At 31.7% G+C, this 20,712-nt stretch overlaps 1 protein-coding gene and 1 long non-coding RNA gene across 3 annotated transcripts; one reads left to right on the forward strand and one right to left on the reverse strand.

The window, feature by feature from the left end:
• Window positions 1-1,533: 1,533 nt before the first annotated feature.
• On the forward strand, window positions 1,534-2,603 carry LOC111699252 (uncharacterized). Of its 2 annotated transcripts, XR_002764711.1 has the most exons (5): window positions 1,535-1,801; window positions 1,883-1,954; window positions 2,038-2,141; window positions 2,240-2,299; window positions 2,406-2,603. It is a non-coding gene; the product is annotated as an uncharacterized LOC111699252 (long non-coding RNA). The 2 variants fall into 2 exon arrangements; XR_002764710.1 differs by having other exon boundaries at window positions 1,534-1,801; window positions 2,038-2,299.
• Window positions 2,604-2,955: 352 nt separating this feature from the next.
• On the reverse strand, window positions 2,956-19,080 carry LOC111699251 (mitoguardin). The gene is made up of 24 exons (XM_023469864.1): window positions 18,945-19,080; window positions 18,191-18,276; window positions 16,817-16,869; window positions 15,761-15,863; window positions 15,587-15,637; window positions 15,294-15,339; window positions 14,617-14,662; window positions 14,328-14,417; window positions 13,516-13,601; window positions 13,113-13,187; window positions 12,514-12,578; window positions 12,211-12,305; window positions 11,733-11,793; window positions 10,601-10,681; window positions 10,257-10,323; window positions 7,797-7,857; window positions 7,472-7,526; window positions 6,512-6,575; window positions 6,347-6,415; window positions 5,567-5,605; window positions 5,043-5,103; window positions 4,748-4,859; window positions 3,970-4,016; window positions 2,956-3,639 (listed from the first exon to the last, which is right to left on the reverse strand). The coding sequence occupies exons 1-24, from the start codon at window positions 18,999-19,001 to the stop codon at window positions 3,584-3,586; spliced, it is 1,626 nt and encodes a 541-aa protein (XP_023325632.1). The 5' UTR covers window positions 19,002-19,080; the 3' UTR covers window positions 2,956-3,583.
• Window positions 19,081-20,712: the final 1,632 nt, after the last annotated feature.

Raw genomic sequence — 20,712 nt, forward strand, 5'->3', positions numbered from 1 at the left:
TGGGAAAGATTCATGAAAACCGTCTCACTATTGCCCCTGTATTCTGGAATGTTCAGATTGATATAATGGGACCTTTCTTAGCTCACTGTGAACATAATCACAGATCCAGTGTTAAAATATGGGGATTAGTGTTTAAAGATCCTGCCTCTGGAGCTGTTTATACTCATGTAATGCAAGGATATGATGCTTCTTCTTTTGTATTAGCTTATACAAGATTTGCCTGCAGATTTGGTCATCCTAATCAAATATTCATTGATGAAGGATCTCAACTTATCAAAGGTTGCAAAGATATGGAGATTAGCTGGACAGATATCTCTAAAACTCTAAATGGTGAATATAAGGTTGGTCTAAACTTCAAAACATGTCCGGTCGGAGGACACAACTTCAACGGAGTTGTGGAGAGGTCAATCAAGGAAATCAAGAAGATTTTCTACACTGTCTACAATGGTTTGCAGCTGGATATCCTCGCCTATGAAACAGCTTTTGGTTGGGTTAGTAATGAGCTCAATAATCTTCCAATATGTCTAGGTTCTAAGACTGAAAATCTAGATAATCTAGATTTAATTACTCCACAAAGACTAATTAGTGGAATGAATAATTCTCGTGCTCCTCAAGGACCTTGTAGAATTGAAGCTCCGTCAAGATTAATTAAACAGATGGACAAGGTTTATGAATCCTGGTGGAGAAACTGGACCATGGAGAAAATCATCAACTATATACCTAGACCACCACAGTGGACCAAGAATACATATCAACCCAAGATTGGAGATATTGTAATCTTTCGTAAGGATGAGAATGATAAACAGATGGGTTCTAGAGTCTGGAGAACAGGACGTGTGAAGGAGCTGGATGAATCCAGGGATGATATCTCAAGATCTCTGATCGTTGAATACAAAAATGCATCGGAGTCAGTGTTCAGGACAACCCGGAGATCTGTGAGAAAGGTCGCGGTAGTTCATGTTGAGCATGATCTAGAACTTATCCAGGAGCTAAACGAGGCATGCAAAGAAGCAGGAAACGAATTCTATATGAAGAAGATCTCGGAGACAGAGAGCAGAGAGTCAAGGGTCGGAGACCAGTTGGGAGAGAATTTCATTCATCTTTTTTCCTCTGAAAACTGGCCTATGAATAAATAAACAAAGAGTGATTAGCAAATACTAATTGAAATTTATTTCAATAAAAAGTGAAAAGTGAACATTTTTAATTCAGTATTCTCAGCTACTTTCGACATTCTACATCTATATTCATCAGTTCTACTCTTCTCTCAAATAAACTATAAACAATTATAAAGCGTCTGAATCAAGGGAACGCCTCATCGTCTTTTTTCCCGCCCCCAGTGTAAATTCTACTGTATAGGTGAAGACGATTCGGTAAACCCTTCGGATGATCCTATAGATGATTCAAGACCTGAAGATTGAAGATAAAAGCAAGAATCAATCTGATTATATTTGATTTTGCTGAATTGTTAAAGTAAATATTTACTCAAAAAATCTTCAGAACTATTTAAATGAAAATTCATTCTTAAAAAACTTAAATGTAAAACTTTTAAGTTTACTGTCTAAAAATTATAAACATTTTATATTCAGAACTATGAATTTTATATGGATTTTATCTAAATGATACTTAGCCAATATTTAAACAATATTTATCCTATATTTAAAAAAAAAAAAAAAAAAAACTTTCATTAAAGAAAATATTAATTTCTGAAATCTTTTCAGAAGGAATGAGAAAGTTTAAAGCGCGTAGTTGGACTATACAAGTATGTGAAGGTTGTGACCCTTCGTACCTGGAATATATATAGGTATGAGTTTATAAAATGTAAAAATTGTACATTTGTAAAAAATGCATTTAAAAAGATTTTAATACAAACCCTTTTTAATAGACTTAAGTAGAGGCTGTGTTTCTGCCGAAACTTGAGTGAACGTCGAAGTTTCTCTCGACAAAGATTAAATAGGTATTAAATCTAAAAATGTATTTTCTAATTATGCATTTAAAAAGAAAAACACACTACGGTTTTCTATAAGCTAACTTTTATAGAAAAACTGAAACCAGTGCTGAGGCAGTGCTGGAACCCTACCCTTTAGTACAGTGTAAACTGCTGTACTAAAACTGGACCTTGTCAAGTCTTCAAGTCCTGAAAGGTAGTTTAATTTCGCATAATAAAAACACTGAACAATTTGTGAAATTTAATGTTATTGAACAATTCAATAGTAAATAAATAACGTTGTTATTTAATTAGAACTCTTGGTGTGGAGTTCAAGATCTCTGTAGGTCGATCTAAACTAAAATGGTCCTACAGGTGATTAAAAAATTGTTTCTGAAAATGTTAAAAGAAATAATTAAAAAATGTTTGTAAACGATTTATATAAATATTTTTGTAATCAATTAATCAATAATTCGTTTAGACATTATTGATCGATTGACGTACGCAAGCATGGAACTGTGAACAGTGCTCTCATGTAAATGGATACTCACCGTAATGTAAGTTTTTATTTTTGTATTCTTTCATAAAAACTATATTGTTCTAAAAAGTCCAACATATAAGATCTAAAAAGCCGCGCTATAAAAATTGCATTTTTCACACTTGATTGTATATATTTTGTATTTTTATAAATTATTTTATATTTCAGTTTTCACCTGTTTTTGGATTGCTGTCTCTAAATAAATTCTAAACTGACAGGAGTCTTTAATCCGAGTGATAAAGAGGAAGCTTTGCTTATAGCATTCCATTATAAACTAAATCTTCAGGGTACATTGATTGTGCCCGTTCGTAAAGTGGGAGCACGAATGAGTATAAAATAAACCGAACGAACCAGCTTTGGCTGGAAATCACAAAGGGCTTGTATAATCTACATTTATTTCTTTAATATTGTCCGTCGAGTTATCAATCGTCTGTTTATAATTCTGCTAGTTCTTAACATTTATGGAGGCAGCTGCAGTTCATACAATAAAAGATAACTGTTTGCATTTTATTGACAAATATCATCAACATTCATCAACAAATAAATAATATTTTACATAAAGCGACTTGTTAACAATCTTTAAGAACAGAGAATGAAGAAAAAATAAGATAAATGTTCTGGAAAGGCTTAACAAGTATAAACGTTAGAAAATGAATATTGAAAGCTCCTGAAACAGTATTTCAAAACAGTTTTTAATAAGTTTTAAAGCATTTAAATTCAGACATATCCAAAACAGCTTTAATTTTAATGTTGTCATGTGACCATGTTTACAATTACTTTGTACAATAACCGGCTAATTTTGAGACTACAGTAAGTAAAGTTTTATAGAGAAACGAAGCTAAAAACCACTACAGCTTTTGTATTTCTAAATTTCCTTGCAAACAAGAGCAAGTTCCTTTAAGTTATTACGTCATTCTTCACTAAAATCCACTATTTCTAAGGTTAGTGTACTGCAGATCACTGCAGTACGAAACCGAAAGATTAGTTTAAGATTATACAGTGTTAAGAATCAAAATTAAAGTGATGTAAAATAGTCTAGTAAAAAGTCCAGGAGGTATGTGAAACTGCGTAAAAGATATTGCATTTATATTTAGTGCATAGATTCAGATATAATATTGAGATCATTCCTCAAGTTTGCGTTGAACACTTCCCAATCTTTCTTGAGCAACGGTCATCACTGAAAATAATTCGCTAAAAAAAAATTCTTTAAAAACTATTTCTAAGTTCAACAAGATTAAGGTTTAAGGCCACGGGTATTTAAAGGGACAGCAGGCGTAATTTCAAGTAAAAATTCATATTTAACGTGATATGCCCGATTCATAGGGTCTCAGGTCCCGTTGTCAATCGGGCATGCCCATTTCTTTAAATTGAGGGTCACTTGAAATTACAACCACAGCTCATTTAGGCTTAAGATAATTGGTATTATCAGACCAGGATGGTATTTCTAATCACTAATCTTAACAAACTTTTTGGGGGTTTAAAGAAGTTCAAAAAAGTTTTAAAATACCTGATTCTCTGAGCTTCTCTAGACTTGAATAATCAACTCTACCAAAACTAAATTGAAAATGAGATCAAGAAATCAAACTTGAGATAAGGAAATCAAACTTGAGATTAGAAAATCAAACTAGAGATTGAAAATCGAACTTGAGATAAGAAAATCTAACTTAATACAAGAAAATCAAACTTGAGATTAGGAAATCAAACTTGAGATTAGGAAATCAAACTAGAGATTGAAAATCGAGCTTGAGATAAGGGAATCAAACTTGAGATAAGGAAATCAAACTTGAGATTAGGAAATCAAACTTGAGATTAGGAAATCAAACTAGAGATTGAAAATCGAGCTTGAGATAAGGGAATCAAACTTGAGATAAGGAAAACAAACTTGAGATAAGGAAATCATCAAACTTGAGTTTAAGAAATTAAACTTGAGCTTAGGCAATCAAACTTTACATTAGGAAATCAAACTTGAGATTAGGCAATCAAACTTGACATAAGGAATCAAACTTGAGATTAGGAAATTAAACTTGAGATTAGAATATCAAACTTGAGATTATGATATCCAACTTGAGTTGAGATTAGGCAATCAAACTTGACATAAGGAATCAAACTTAAGATTAGAAAATCAAACTTTATAAAAAGAAATCATATTTTAGAATTGGATTTCAGGTAAACCCGTTGTTTAGATCAATTTTTTTTTTGAGAAACAAAACTTAAGCAAAAAAATGTAAATATAAAATGGGAATTGAAATAGGCACTGAATGATAAATTTTAATTTATAATGATACCTAAATATATCTCCTAGAAACCCTAAAACCTCAGTTTTAAACTCGTTCATTAATTTGCATAAATGCTCATCAGGACCAAAAAACGCCCACGCCAGGGACGGCGTTAAAATTTCTAAAATAAAAAATACATTTCCTCTTCCTTTCTTCCAAAACAAAAATAATCCTTAATAAAAAAGAAAAAATATGACTGAAGTGAAATTGAAAAAAATCCGTACTTATATTGAAAGTAGTATACTCGATATTTACAAAATACGTTTTAGATTTATTTTTATTAAATATGAATATGAATGAATACCTGACACATTATAAAATTTTGATTTAAACCCATTCGGATGCACTAGAAGTCTTCTTTTTGCCTAGGTAAAAATATTAACAATAGTATTTAATTAATGAAAAAAAGTTAGAATAAGAGGTATTTTTTAGCATTCACGACCTTTTATTATTACTATTTATAATAAAGTTCTTTGCTAATATATAATGTATGTTAGCTACGACTTCCAGAAGGGCTGGACCTAATTGTCTGAAATTTTCAGCTTGTCAGTTTGGTTCTAAAATATATCTTTAAATTTTTCAGCTTGTCAGTTTGGTTCTAAAATAAATCTTTAAATTTTTCAGCTTGTCAATCTTTAAATTTTTCAGCTTGTCAGTTTGGTTCTAAAATAAATCTTTAAATTTTTCAGCTTGTCAGTTTGGTTCTAAAATATATCTTTAAATTTTTCAGCTTGTCAGTTTGGTTCTAAAATAAATCTTTAAATTTTTCAGCTTGTCAGTTTGGTTCTAAAATAAATCTTTAAATTTTTCCCGTCTTAATTATTTCACCTGAAATACCGACCAGAGCGCTGTCTGTAGAGCAGACTCCTGAAATATTAATAAGGAATAAGAAACAATGGAAAGATCTGAAAAGATATCCAACATGGAACCCCAAGATCACCATATGGGTGTGTTGTGTCCTATGAGGACTGCGACCGAAAATTAATCCGGACTTACACAATATTTGAATATTTAATATCAGATAAAAAAGGTCGATTTAGTTCAGTGGAACAGGCCACCAAATTTTGTCCCGTTTTGTAGGGAACAGGCCAACATTTTGTTCAATTTTAGGACCAGACACCAGATTTTGTTATGTTTCAGGGAACAGACCACAAGTTTTTGTTCCATTTTAGGACCAGACCCACAGTCCATTGGGGAGGCACAAAACTCACAAACTTAGAAAAGAGGCCTACAGAAAAGGATAAGGACAGGTTCTTCAGTAGTTCCTGCAGCAGGTTATGTTACAGCTGAAGCCCCTACACAGGGAAGATTACCGTCGAGCAAGAGCCAAACTCATTCGAAAACTTTATCTATGTATTCACGGTGAAAAAATAAAATTAATGTAAAATGTCATTAAACCATATTTAGAAACTAACAATGCATTTTATTAATATTCGACGGAAAAAAAACATTTAAATAAAAAAATCAGCAACCATATATGCAAGTCTCTTTAAGTCATCGCCAGAAAAAGGTCAGCCCACCGTAAAAAAAAACCAAGAAAGAGCTGTTGCCCCCCCCCCCCCCGGGTGTCCGCCAAGTAGTAAGTACCTAAAATGAATATTTTCTAACCTTAAAACTGTTTGATAGCCATCTATTCTTCATGACTGCAAGGACGGAGCTGGGCGGAGATTCTAAATCCTAAAAATGAATTCAAAAATAAAAGATATAAATTTACGAATAAAAAATTAAAGCTCCAAAATTAAAATTAAAATTGATTTATAAAAAATAGCATACCTCGAATGAGTCAATAAGTATATAATCTAAGCAAACATCGTAGAAATTAATGCACCGAACATTCCTGAAAAATATAATATGATTTAAATAAACATAAAAATATAATCTAATCCTCTATCTCCTAACTGGACATATAGTCTCCTAACCTATCTCCTACCTAGATATATACTCACCTACACTATCTCTTTACTGGATATATAGTCTCCTACTCTATCTCATACCTGGATAAATAGTCTCCTACTCTATCTCCTACCTGGATATATATGTCTTCTATATCACCTACCTGGATAAATAGTCTCTTACTCTATCTCCTACCTGGATAAATAGTCTCCTACTCTATCTCCTACCTGGAATCATAGTCTCCTACTTTATCTCCTAACTGGATAAATATTCTCCTACTCTATTTCTTACCTGGATAAATAGTCCCTACTCTATCCCCTACCTGTATATATAGTCTCCTACTCTTATCTCCTACCTAGATATAAACTCATCTACTTTATCTCCTTCCTGGATATATAATCTCCTACTCTATCTCTTTCCTGGATATTATATAGTCTCCTACTCTATCTCCTAACTGGATATATAATCCATAATCCATAAGACATAAGACATATTTAGGCTGGCTCTTCGAAATTGGTCACAAAATAGGTATTGAATCTATTCTCTGCCCCTACTTCTTGTTACCGTTAACTACAACAGTGTAGCCCAGTGTTAAGCGGCTACAAAAGCAGTCCACCAGCTTCATTATGTCTCATAACGCCTGGCTGACATTTTTTTTAATCGGATTAAACATAGAATTTTTTCAAAGACTTAAAGGAAGACTTGAAGGAAATGAATATGTGATTATTAAGGAGTGTTTTAGAATTAGGATATGGATTTATGTCTGAAACTCTATCTCCTATCTGGATATATACTATATAGTCCCTACTTTATCCCCTACCTGGATATAAAGACTCCTACCTGGATGAAAGCTCTTCCTCCATCTGTTTAACAACTGCGTCTCCTGTCAGGTACTCTAAAAATAAAAATGATACTTGAATAAATAATGAAATTAGAAACAAGTATATCGTACATTTTTAAAGGGCTGTGTACGTGGTCTTATTAAAATAGGAAATCAAATGCTAAGAATTAGTTAAGACAACTGATGGATGATCTATATTTTTTACAAACAAAATCATATGATTACTTAATAATTGTTAGCTTGCTATTGTTAAAACACATCAGATTCTTAAAAATATTCCATAATATGTTATAATCTTTTCTTTATTAACAAATGCACTAGTACCTATCATATCATCGAAGGCAATGAGGAAATCTTTCGGGTCCTTATCAGACTTCACCAATAACTTTTGAAACAAAACATTTGACGAATTTCGAAAGATTTGCTTCAATCTAATTTAACTAATTGCCTTAATTCTTTTCTGACTTTTGCAACTTAATTTAGGTCTTCTTTTCTTTAAGTAAGGGGGAGGGGGTCAACATGTATTACTCTAGGGATAATTTGACAGTTTTTAAACATAACTTAGAATTGTCGTAGAACGCTGATTTTTTGCATGTGAACTCGAAATTATGTATTGTAAATGCAAAATTCGGTTTTAAAAAAATCGAGCATAAGTGCGACTGTGCTTTTTGGTGGAAAATGTGACTTTTTCGCATTTTTGCAATCTTGACACCATGAAATGAACTTTAATTTGCTTCAAGATGCTTTCAAACATGTAATGCCAGTTTTTCGCAAAAAAGAGTCAAATCCTCGCGAGCGAATTTTAGAAAATATTTGAGATTTTTAAGTTTTCAATTTAGGCATTAGTCAAAACAAAAGTAGCATGCGATACATCGATCTACAGGAAAATTAAGACGAAGAATTCATTTCTATGGTCAAAACAGACATTGGAGCGTTCTGATCGGCGTGCAAGTAGCTAGATGTTACATTATAGGTCATTTGCCACAAATTTCACATGTATGTAGATAATTAGGTAATAAGTCAAAAATGTAGTTTGAGCACTCTGATCGACGCACTAGTATCCAGCTATTACATTTTGGGTCATCTAACCACATACTTTTCGAGTTGTATGTCAATTTACAGGTAATTGTGCATGATAAATCCATTTCCGATGTCAAATTAAATATTGGAGCATTATGACCAGCGCGCTAGTAGCCAGCTGTTACCTTATGGATTTACTTTGCATGCTGCATTTGCACGTTGTATATTAATTTACAGGTAATTGGGCACCAGGAATTTATTTCTGATGTCAATATAAATATCGGGACATTCTGGCCGTCGCAAATAAAGCCAGCTGTTACGTGGAATTCATTTCTGAGGTCAAAAGAAGACATTGAATCGTTCTGACCGGCGCGGTAATAGCAAATTGTTACATTATGAGTCATCTTGCCACACATTTCTTGTAATGTATGTCGAATTACGGGTAATTGGGCATGAGAAATTCATTTCCGAGTTCAAATTAATGTTGAGATGTCGATTTAAAGAAAATTGGGGAAAAGCAATTCTTTTCCGATGTCTAAATTAACATTGTAACATTCTGACCGGCGCGCTAGTATCCAGCTGTTAAGTAATGGTTCATCTTTGTACATATTTTACATGTTGTGTGTCGATTTATAGAAATTTGGGAAAAACTAATTCATTTCTGAGGTCAAAATAAATATTTGAGCAGTCTGACCGGAGCGCTTTTAGTCAAGTGTTTGGAGTTTACATGTTGTATGTCAATTTAAAGTAATTGAGCACGATTAGTCCATTTCCTTGGTTAACAATGGAAAGCGCCCCTTGATAGTTAATCTAGCAGCCTGCAGCTACCTGTTCTCAAAGTTACTTTTAAGCACGCAAGAATCCATAATATAAATAAAAGATCATTTTACTGAAATGTGCTCGTGTAGTACTAGCTACATTATTTGTTAAACTAAAATCAAGACAATTTCTTCCATTTTGAATGTAATGGTTGATTATTTTCAGATTCTGTTTACCAGAATTTTAAGTATATCAAGCATTTTTGTAGGATGAACCGCATTTAATAATAGGTGTCCACTAGGTCTATCAGACTTCTTCGCTGGTTTTTATAATAAGACAAATTTCTCAAGTGACTAATTTCTAATATACTACATGAACAAACATTGTAAATAGTTCATTAATACCAATGTGTTCCAGAGCAAGGCAACCTTAATGCTTTTCAACTAGTTTTGACAACAGAATTATATCCCTCTGGTCGAAATACTTTTTTCTAAAAGAACATGTCAAACAATTTTCAGTTAACCCGATAACTACCGTCTATTTAGCAGCGTGACGATCAGATTTCCCAAGCAAAATTTATACCCACGAATTAGAATCCCCGGGTCTAGTTATCTAAGATCTACATACTGCATGTAAAACATATGGTAGGATTAGCCACAAGATAACTGCTGGCTGCTAGCGCGCCGATCAGAGTGCTCCAATATTTATTTTGACATCGGAAAGGACAGGCAAAAAATCAGCGTTCTACGACAATTATAAGTTAAATTTAAACACTGTTTAAAGCTTTTTTGTATTCCAGATCCTAAGAACGTTGCCTGAAAAAAAGTATGGATAAGAAAGGATTCTAAAGAATATATAGCTTAAATAAAAAAATATATCAAAATATTAAAATATTGGTTTGATTTGTATATATCATATCATATCATATCATATCATATCATATCATATCATATCATATCATATCATATCATATCATACAGCTAGGGATGCGTCCAACAATGTTTCCTGAACTAGAATAATTCTCCCGTTGTCTGTCCACCACTCTCTTAGTTCGTTATCCTTCATTATTTCTCTAGAAAATTAAATAGTTTATTTTTTTAATCAACAACACTCTTAGTTCGTTATCTTTCATTATTTCTCTAGAAAATTAAATAGTTCATTTTTTTTATAAACAAATCTTTTGGAATTGACTTAAATGAATACCTAAGTTAACACAAAAAAAAACAGAAAAAAGAGACATTATGAAAGAAAAGGGAAAAGGGTTTCAATAAAAATAGGACCAAAAAAAGTTTTATGACGAAAATAAAATTGGATTTCTAGATGCAATCAGCTAATATACTAAAGCTGACCTGAAAGCCAGTCTAAGACAATGCAGTTTAGCTAAATAATCTGTATCAGAAGCACAGCCAAGAAAATCAGTTCGCATTACCCTAGATAAAAATATTCAATTCCTTGTTCATTATTACAATTATATAGTTCTTATGTCTGTTTCGCTACTTTACCCATTTACCAATCATTCACCAAGAATCAATGACACTTTTTTTTGGGTTGAAAAGCATAAGAACTACGTTGCATACTATATAGAATATTTCGTAATATATTCAAGGGAACAAATTGAAAAGATGCTTTAATTTCTTAGCTAAGTTGGGAATTCAAATTCAGGATAAATAAGAATTTAAGAATTTGATCAAAGGTACTCTTTAAATATGGTTGTCATTTTTTCTTAACTAAATAGGGAATACAAATTCAAGATAAATAAGAACTTAAGAATTTGATCAAAGGCACTCTTTAAATATGGTTGTCATTTTGTCTTAGCTAAGTAGGGAATACAAATTCAGGAGAAATAAGAACTTAAGAATTTGATCTAAGGTACTCTTTAAATATGGTTGTCATTTTTTCTTAACTAAGTAGGGAATACAAATTCAAGATAAATAAGAACTTAAGAATTTGATCAAAGGTACTCTTTAAATATGGTTGTCATTTTGTCTTAGCTAAGTAGGGAATACAAATTCAGGATAAATAAGAACTTAAGAATTTGATCAAAGGCACTCTTTAAATATGGTTGTCATTTTTTCTTAACTAAGTAGAGAATACAAGTTCAGGAGAAATAAGAACTTAAGAATTTGATCAAAGGTACTCTTTAAATATGGTTGTCATTTTGTCTTAGCTAAGTAGGGAATACAAATTCAGGATAAGTAAGAACTTAAGAATTTGATCTAAGGCACTCTTTAGATATTGTCATTTTTTCTTAACTAAGTAGGGAATACAAATTCAGGATAAATAAGAACTTAAGAATTTGATCAAAGGTACTCTTCAGATATTGTCATTTTTCTTAACTAAGTAGGGAATACAAATTCAGGAGCAATAAGAACTTAAGAATTTGATCAAAGGCACTCTTTAGATATTGTCGTCATTTTTTTGCGGATAGAGTCCAAAAGAAGAGTAAACGAAGGGAAAGAAGACAAAAAAGAAGATGTTAACCTGTATGGAATTCCACTGGTTTCGTGTACCTCTAAAGCTGCCTTGTACAACACCAATTTATCTAAGTATTTTCTTTCTTATTTGAGAGAATAAAACAAAATTAATTATTTAAATAATCGTTGTTTTTCCGTTTTGTTATGGACCATGAGTTTGATCATAGTTCACTGCCCAGTACCTATTTTAGATTTAACCATGGTGGTGAATGTACAAAAATAAAAGACATACTCATGCCAAGAAAATGTTGCTTATTTTTTTATTGAGATGGTTCTCGGAGAGCCAGTAAGTACTGCCACCAGAAGTTTTAATCAAAATATTTGATATTTTACAGCCCCTTCCCCCCCTTTTAAACTCAAACATTTCTCTCCATACTTAATGAACTGTATCCTGTTTGTTACGTCAAAATTTCAAATTGGTCAACAATAAATTTTTAAATTGTTTTTGCCGTCTACATTTCTGGGAATAACATCATCTATAATACCTAGATCCAAAGGTTCATTATTCTCGTCAAAATCTCTAAGATCTGCGATACTATCCTCAGCGGAGACAAAGCTTACATCATCCAGACTTGATACACTAAATATAATTATCTTAATTCTAGAAACTTCTTATAATACCCTAATACAGACAAAATTCTTACTCCTCTGTATAGAGGGACATCGTTTTTGTTTTTGTAAACGAACGAAAAGAGAACGGACAACCTTTTTCGTGAACGGTGGTGTCGTTCAGAAACTAACGATCGTTTTTGACTGTACTTTAGCAAATTGCAAATTGTCGTATATACCTGAGAGCTGTTGTTCTTCTTGATATACTTGGAGATCTTCGCTGCTCAGCCACTTTCTGCATCTCCTAAAATCAAGAACAAAATAATTTTTTTCCTTCCCCATTTCGAAAATCTGTTTTCCTCCAAAAGTTAAGAAAAAAAGTTAACGCCGAATAAGGGAAAATAAATAAAATTTTGGGTAAAAATATCAAACAGGATGGATTTTTTTTCTCTCCAGACCTTCAAAAATCATTTCTTGAGATTGAAAGTATATATATGAGCAAGGACAACAAGAAGTAGGAACTGAGGATGACAATAAAATAAGAATTATAACAATAACACATAACATTAATTAATTAATTAATTAATTGATAAGACTTAAAATGAGACAAAAAATACATAAATGATTCAAAATCAAATCAAGTTTTCATCTGAAAGTAAACCCATCGTAGAACCCGAAAGCTTCCTTCAGAGCGCTACCCACCACCAAGTGGGCAACTGCCTGGAGTCCTATCCGGGAAAGAGCACAAATTTAAGCACAAATTTATAACGCTCATGCTCCTGTGGCTGTGTGCCATACAGCTACCTAACATGGAAATGAAATGAAATGATTCACTCACCTGTTTCTGTTGAAGGAATGCATCACGTTTATTAAGAACAGAGTTTTGGTGAATGAATAGTGTTTCTGACATATCCTATATTATAGAAGTTAGTTCAGTATTCTTAAATATTTTTTCCTAAATGAATCCTAAACTGTGATCCAATGACACCCCCCGGCCCCCTCTTACAGTCTAAGTCCAGTGATGAATTTTTAGTAAGACAAATATTTTCAGTCAAACTTATTAGGGGCAGTTTAAAAAGTCCTAAGAAAAAACATTTATCGTTTAATTTACAATAAATGATAAGAATTCAAAAAATTGACCCAGATTAGAATAAAGAAAAGATCCGATTTGTTTTATAAGGATTCAGACTGCGGCCAGATTCAGATCCGGATATTCGTAAAGTGGCACGAATTCTATTTACCTGCAGTTGGTAGGCTAAATCTAGTATTTCCTCAACACTTCGTCGAAATTCTGATTCTTCGCTTGTCGTAAGAACAAGACTCGTCGCTTAAATATTAAAAAAATTATATTAATTTAATTTAGTAAGTTTTCAATGCAAAAATCATTACTATTTCAATTATATCTTTTATTATAATAGATTATTTACACTAAAAAAATACATATGAAAAATAGGATGTATGAATAAACTTCACTTTCCAACATGTGAAACAAACACATCTTTAAAATGTACCAAATAAAGTTTTACAACGAAAAGCTGACGAAATCTCAAACCTATAGCATTATACAAATATGCTTACGTTTAAAAAGTTAAGAACTTAACAAAAACCTACCACCGCCGCACTGTAATTTGTAGAATTGTAAAAATAAAAATGAGTTTATAAAAGAGGATTACACCAGTGCTTAGGATCCATTTTATTTTGATGCGAATTCAAGTACGTATCCTTGATCCTCCCTGAGAAAAATGGATCCGGATTCAGGTCATGAACATTTCTTTAGAATCTACTGATTTTTTAACAGAATAAGAATATTCCAATTATTTTCTTCTTTTATTTTTGCTTATTTTTATGGTTAAGGAAAATTTTAATAATCTCTCTTTTATAACAGTTCAGATTTGGCTTTAAAGAGAAAAAGGTATTTTATTTTCATAGTTCCTGGTTGATATTTTGCCCCTTGAATTCGGATCCGTTGATCCGCATATTTTGAATCCGGATCCAGGAAGGCAAAATCGATTCGGATCCTAAACACGGATTTGACAAAGATGAAGTCGCTAACCTGTAGGATTATATGCTGCTAAAGCATCCTCCCAGTATGCTATTACTGTTTCAAGAGCTTCCATACCCATTAAACCGAGCTGCTGAGGAGCTGAATCAAAAATAAAAATAAAAACTGTCCCAGCTAAGTATTTTAATTAGATATGAGCAAAGTTCTAGGCCTCTAACCCACAACTCCTATACTTTAACTCGCTGACAGGAAAATTGGTATTGGATGGAAACCTCATTCATAAAATTAACCCCCCTTATTAATTGATTTTCCAACCTCAAAGTAAATGATTGATGCTTACCTAGTTGTGTTCCGTCCACTAGGGTAGCACTACTCACAATACTCTCCTGAAATAACAATTTTTTTATTTTGAGTCTTTGCTTAGTTGTTAAAATTGTTAGATGACGGCAACATCTTATTTATAAGATGAATCTTAAATTAGGACGAGATCTTGTTTTTATTATTCAGAAGAATCTTAAATTAGGACAACGTCTTGTTTTTTTTTATACAGAAGAATCTTAAATTAGGACGAGATCTTGTTTTTATTATTCAAAGGAATCTTAAATTAGGACAACGTCTTGTTTTTTTTATACAGAAGAATCTTAAATGAGGACGCAATTTTGGTATATTATACAGAGGAATCTTAAATCAGAACGCAATTTTGGTATATTATACAGAGGAATCTTAAATCAGAACGCATTTTCGGTATATTTTACAGAGGAATATTAAATCAGAACGCAATTTTGGTATATTTTACAGAGGAATCTTAAATGAGGACGCAATTTTGGTATATTATACCGAGGAATCTTAAATCAGAAAGCAATTTTAGTATATTATACAGAGGAATCTTAAATCAGGACGCAATTATGGTTTTATCCGAAAAATTTAAGGTGCCATTTTAATTTTAATACGCAGCAGAATCTTGATAATGACATCATCTTAGTTTTAAGATTGCGAAACAACAATTTAAAATTTGACCTGATCTGATACTGAATGTTTCTGCAGCTCAATCCAGTTGTAACTTCTAAATATTTGAATGAAATTCTCATGATATAAATCCTAATGATCCAAGATGTGTTTGCTTTAAGAAAGCATATCTTGCCAAATTTTATTTTCATTGATAAAATAATTCCCAAACATTTATTTTGAAAAAGATAAATTAAATCAATCTTGCGTTCTACCTTTGAACATATTTTATACCCCTACATCAAAAACTACATTATAATGTCATAAATAATGTTTTCGAGATGAATAAAAGTTTTCGTAGAAACCTGTAAGGAGTTGATGAAACCGAACCACAATCGCTAGCAACATTTGCAGATCTAAGATAATTTTTAAATTGATATCTTTCCTACTGAAATATTTTCAACAGCTGATCTGTTGCATAAAAATTAAAAACATTTGATTGATAAATTCTCACGAAAGCAAAACTGTTTTTTTTTCACCTGAATGAATTGTTCCTTGGTCTCCTAGTTCTAGCTCCTGACCCCCTATCTTCCGATCTTCTTCTTCTGGTCATCCAGGAGATAGATACATACACTACAACTCCTAGAGTAAGGGATAATTACATACACTTCCACTCCTAGAATAAGAGATAGATACATACACTACAACTCCTAGAGTAAGGGATAATTACATACACTTCCACTCCTAGAATAAGAGATAGATACATAAACTACAACTCCTAGAGTAAGGGATAATTACATACACTTCCACTCCTAGAATAAGAGATAGATACATACACTACAACTCCTAGAGTAAGGGATAATTACATACACTTCCACTCCTAGAATAAGAGATAGATACAGAAACTACAACTCCTAGAGTAAGGGATAATTACATACACTTCCACTCCTAGAATAAGAGATAGATACATAAACTACAACTCCTAGAGTAAGGGATAATTACATACACTACCACTCCTAGAATAGGAGATAGATTCATAAACTACAACACATAAAATAGGAGTTAGATATATTAACGAAAACTCCTACAATAGGAGATAGATATAAGAGTTACCACTCCTGGAATAGGGGATACAGGGTGTCCCAAAAAAAACATGGGAATTCAGTGACGAATTCGATATCGTCTTTGTTATGAATTAGCATTGTGATACCTAATTTCAAAACTCATAATATTATTATGTCTGCTAGCGTTTATTTTATGAAAAGGGTAAAAGACTGTAAAGATGAGTCTATAATGTCTCCGCAAGATGAACAGTGAAGGCGGACAAGTTTACTCTGTTTGTATACTGCAATTTTCTTGTTTTACTAAGTACAACCGTATGCAGTCAAAACATAAACAAACAAAATGTGAACATAGCAGACGAAACTTTTACAGATTGCAGCTTTCTCAGTAGGTATCACTTTACTAAATCAAATAATTATTTATAAAGACGATATAGAATTCGTCACTGAATTCCCATGTTTTTTGGGACACCCTGTACGTACTTTGTACTTATAAAGTCTTTAATAAGGTTTGCACAGATATATATTACTTACCAATAGCGCCAGTTACTAGAACTGACTTTAAAGATCTTGACATGGAACTCAGTCTGAAATGTCAATTGGTTGAAAAGTCAATCAACCAATCAATGAATTAGTCAATTAAACTACTAGTCAAACAGTCGACAAGAAAGTCAAGTAATCAAACAAACAACCAATCAGTACATCAGTCAATGAATCAATTAATAAGTCAATGAATCAATTAATTACTCAGTAAATCAAAAAATCTTTATTTAATCAATCAATTGGTTAAATAACCAAACAATTAGTCGATTTATTTTAACAATTAATCAGGCAATCAATCAATGAACCAGCCAGTGATCAATAAATCAATCAATTAATCCATTAATCCATCAATCCATCAATCCATCAATCCATCAATTAATCCACCAACTATCAACCAGCCATCAATCAATAAAACCATGGATAAATCAATATTAATCAGCCAACCAATCAACCTGCCAATCTTCAATCAATGAATCAATCAGTCATTTTACTCGATAAACCAATTACTTAATCAATTAGTCAATTAATTCATTAATCAATCAATGACTCAGTTAATCAATTAATTAGGCAATAAATTAATTTAATTGGTTATTCAATCAATCAATCAATCAATCAGTTAATCCATTGTTCGGTCTATAAATCAGTCAGTTTATCAGTTAATTGATCAGTCAATCAATCAGTTCACCAAAAGAAAATTATTTAATTAATCAATCAGTCAATTAATCAGTTCCATCAGTTAAATTAATCAGTTAATCAAAATATCAGTCATTTAATTTATATTTTTAATCAATCAATCATTCAATCAATCATTCAATACAAACCAATCAATCAATCAACCAATCAATCAACCAATCTATCAATTATTCTATCAATCAATCTATCAATCAATCTCTCATTCAAATAGTTTGTAAATCATTCCATTAATGGTTAAAAAAATAGAACACAAAAATAGATACAAAAACCAACAATTCAGAAGTTTAAATTAATTTATTTACTCTTCATCATAATAACAATAATGCAGTGCCCAGGATCCATTTAAATTTGATGCGGATCCGGATCCTGGATTTGCATTGTAAAAAAATGGATCCGGATCCGGGTCTTTTCTTTAAGATTTACTGAATTAAAAAAAATTTCAAATTTTTTGTTAAATTTTTTTTGCTTATTTTTATCCTAAAACTTGATAAGCACTGCAATAATGAGAATCGTCGGTCAAGTATCAATATATTCAGTTTTAACCTAAGGTAAACAATTAAAAAAAATGTTTGCAAAGAAATCGAACTTTTTGGAAAAACAAATATTTTTTTAGACGTAATTCTAGTTTAACTGCTTTGATAACCAAGAATTAACATAACACATAATATCAACCTGTTTGAAGCTAAAGGCGAAAGAGAGGCCGCCATCTGATAAGCTTGACTACCTAGCTTTGTGGAGAACACCTTCTGCAAACTTTCCTGAAATATTGTGGCTTTCAGTTAAGAATTTACATCATTCCCGAGTCCCTTTAAGATACATATCTTACACAATTCAAATAAAAAAGAATTCTTTCAAAGATAGGCTACTTAGAAGACTTCAAAACCACTCGGTTTTATTATTAATATCTCAGATATCCAACATTCCAGAGATGATATTTAAAAAGCTTTAAGTTTAAACCCAAGTAAAATCCGTTCTTTGCATCTACTTATACCCAAATAAAGCTCAAATTAAGACTGAGTGTACCTGAAATGTAAGAATGGGAGTTTTGTACTGAGTGTACCTGGATTGTAAAAAGGGGAATTGTGTACTGAGTGTACCTGGATTGTAAAGAAGGAATTGTGTACTGAGTGTACCTGGAATGTAGAAGGGGAGTTGTGTACTGAGTGTACCTGGATTGTAAAGAGGGGAATTGTGTACTGAGTGTACCTGGATTGTAAAGAGGGGAATTTGTACTGAATGTACCTGGAATGTAAGAAGGGGAGTTGTGTACTAAGTGTACATATAATGTAAGAAGCGGAGTTATGTACTGAGTGTACCTGGAATGTAAGTAGGGAGTTGTATACTATATGTACCTGGAATGTAAGAAGGGGAGTTGTGTACTGAGTGTACCTGGAATGTAAGAAGGGGAGTTGTGTACTAAGTGTACCTGGAATGTAAGAAGGGGAGTACAGTTCTGGTCTAGTTCTTCTCCCATTAAATTCATTATTCCACCCTAACCCCCTCAGCACATACAGGACTACGAACACAAAAACATCTTACTATCTGAAATTAAAAAATTCTAAATGTACAAATTAATTCCTAACATAATTTAACAAATAACAACATACAAATAAGTTTTAAAAAATTCCGGTACAAGGTGTAAACTATACAAAGAGACCATATAAAAATAAATTCTCGACGTCCGTGGTAAAGATAAGGTCAGGGTAATAAATTTAGTAAAATAAATATTTTATCAAAATACAATTTTTCATTGCTTTTAACATAACCGGATTGTCAAGGTTATTTAAAATGATGTTTCTTAAATTCCTGGAGTTGTTTGCCATTCAAAGAATTCCTTTGACGATTCAAATATTTTACTTTTGACGTCAATAAGCGTTTTTTTCTGTCATAATTAAAAAAACTAAACCTACAGCATTGAATATAAAACGAAATGAAAATTAGAAGTAAGAAAATTCCCGAGTCAGTTGTTTCTAGAATGAAATTTATTCTGCATGATTATTTTTCACATATAATAGCTTTAATACTTCAAGAATTTTAACTTTGCATAAAACAAACCATTAAAATTATGTTTACCAATTAACTAACACCAATTTAGCAATAGATAAATACATACTTCGTACAGGTTTACACAACAAATTAAAGAAAGTGAAAGTATGCATTATTCAAAGAATTAAAATACATCATTGTTCTCAGTTCACATAAACCTCTGTAAATGTGTGCACTATACATATAATCATACATCTAAATTTATAACTTATACATTAGTGCATCCAAATCTAAAGAATGCAATTTAAATAACTTTACAAGGAGAGTATCATGTAAAAACTTCAAATGAATAATCTAAATGAGGTCAAGTTACTTGTTCTTTACCTATTCCCGTTTTCGTTGTGGAACAGGATTGTTACTTATATTTACATAGTTGCATTAATTGATAAAACAAACAACAAAATGACATAATACATTCGATAAGAATGTATAAATTGCTCAAGATCTATTCTCTTTATTACAAGATTGATTAGTTTAGTCGTTGACTAGCCAATCGTCAGCACTGGACACGTTTCTGTGATTACTAAATAAAATTTAACACTTAAATAATGTATTTATACACGGGATATCAAGCTAAACAAATAAAAACCAGAATACTATTATAATTGTTGATTCTTCAAAAGAAATGAGAAAAATATTTCTTTAATAGTAAATATTATAGAGGAAATATCTGTCCAAAAAACGTCTCTGTACACATTTTTAGAGATACAGCTATTTCAAATTACCTAGTGGGAGTAAGAGATAATCATTTGCGAAACTAGGGGAGGGAGACGAGGGATGATGGAAATGATTTCTAATTAAAATATATAACCCTAGGAGGAAAATCAGACCTAGGAGACTTCTGACCATAGTTTGAATTACAATAAATTATCTTAAGTGTTAATTTTCCTTAGTCCGAGCATTTTACAATTACAAAACCTTGATTTATCTCTTCTTTCATCTACCCAGGATATCTAGAACAAAGAAATCTAAGATTTTAGATTGAAGAATTTAAAGTAAACTTTAAACGGTATTGATTCAAATCCATCGGATATGAACTTTTTCAAATCTTGTTAAAAAAAATACGCAATTTCTACGTTATTTACAAATACTTAAAACATACATCATTCAGTGTCCGGATATGTTTTACTAAAACCCAAACAGACAGG

This window comes from Eurytemora carolleeae, unplaced genomic scaffold, assembly GCF_000591075.1.
Source record: "Eurytemora carolleeae unplaced genomic scaffold, Eaff_2.0 scaffold269, whole genome shotgun sequence".
Lineage (NCBI taxonomy): Eukaryota > Metazoa > Arthropoda > Copepoda > Calanoida > Temoridae > Eurytemora > Eurytemora carolleeae.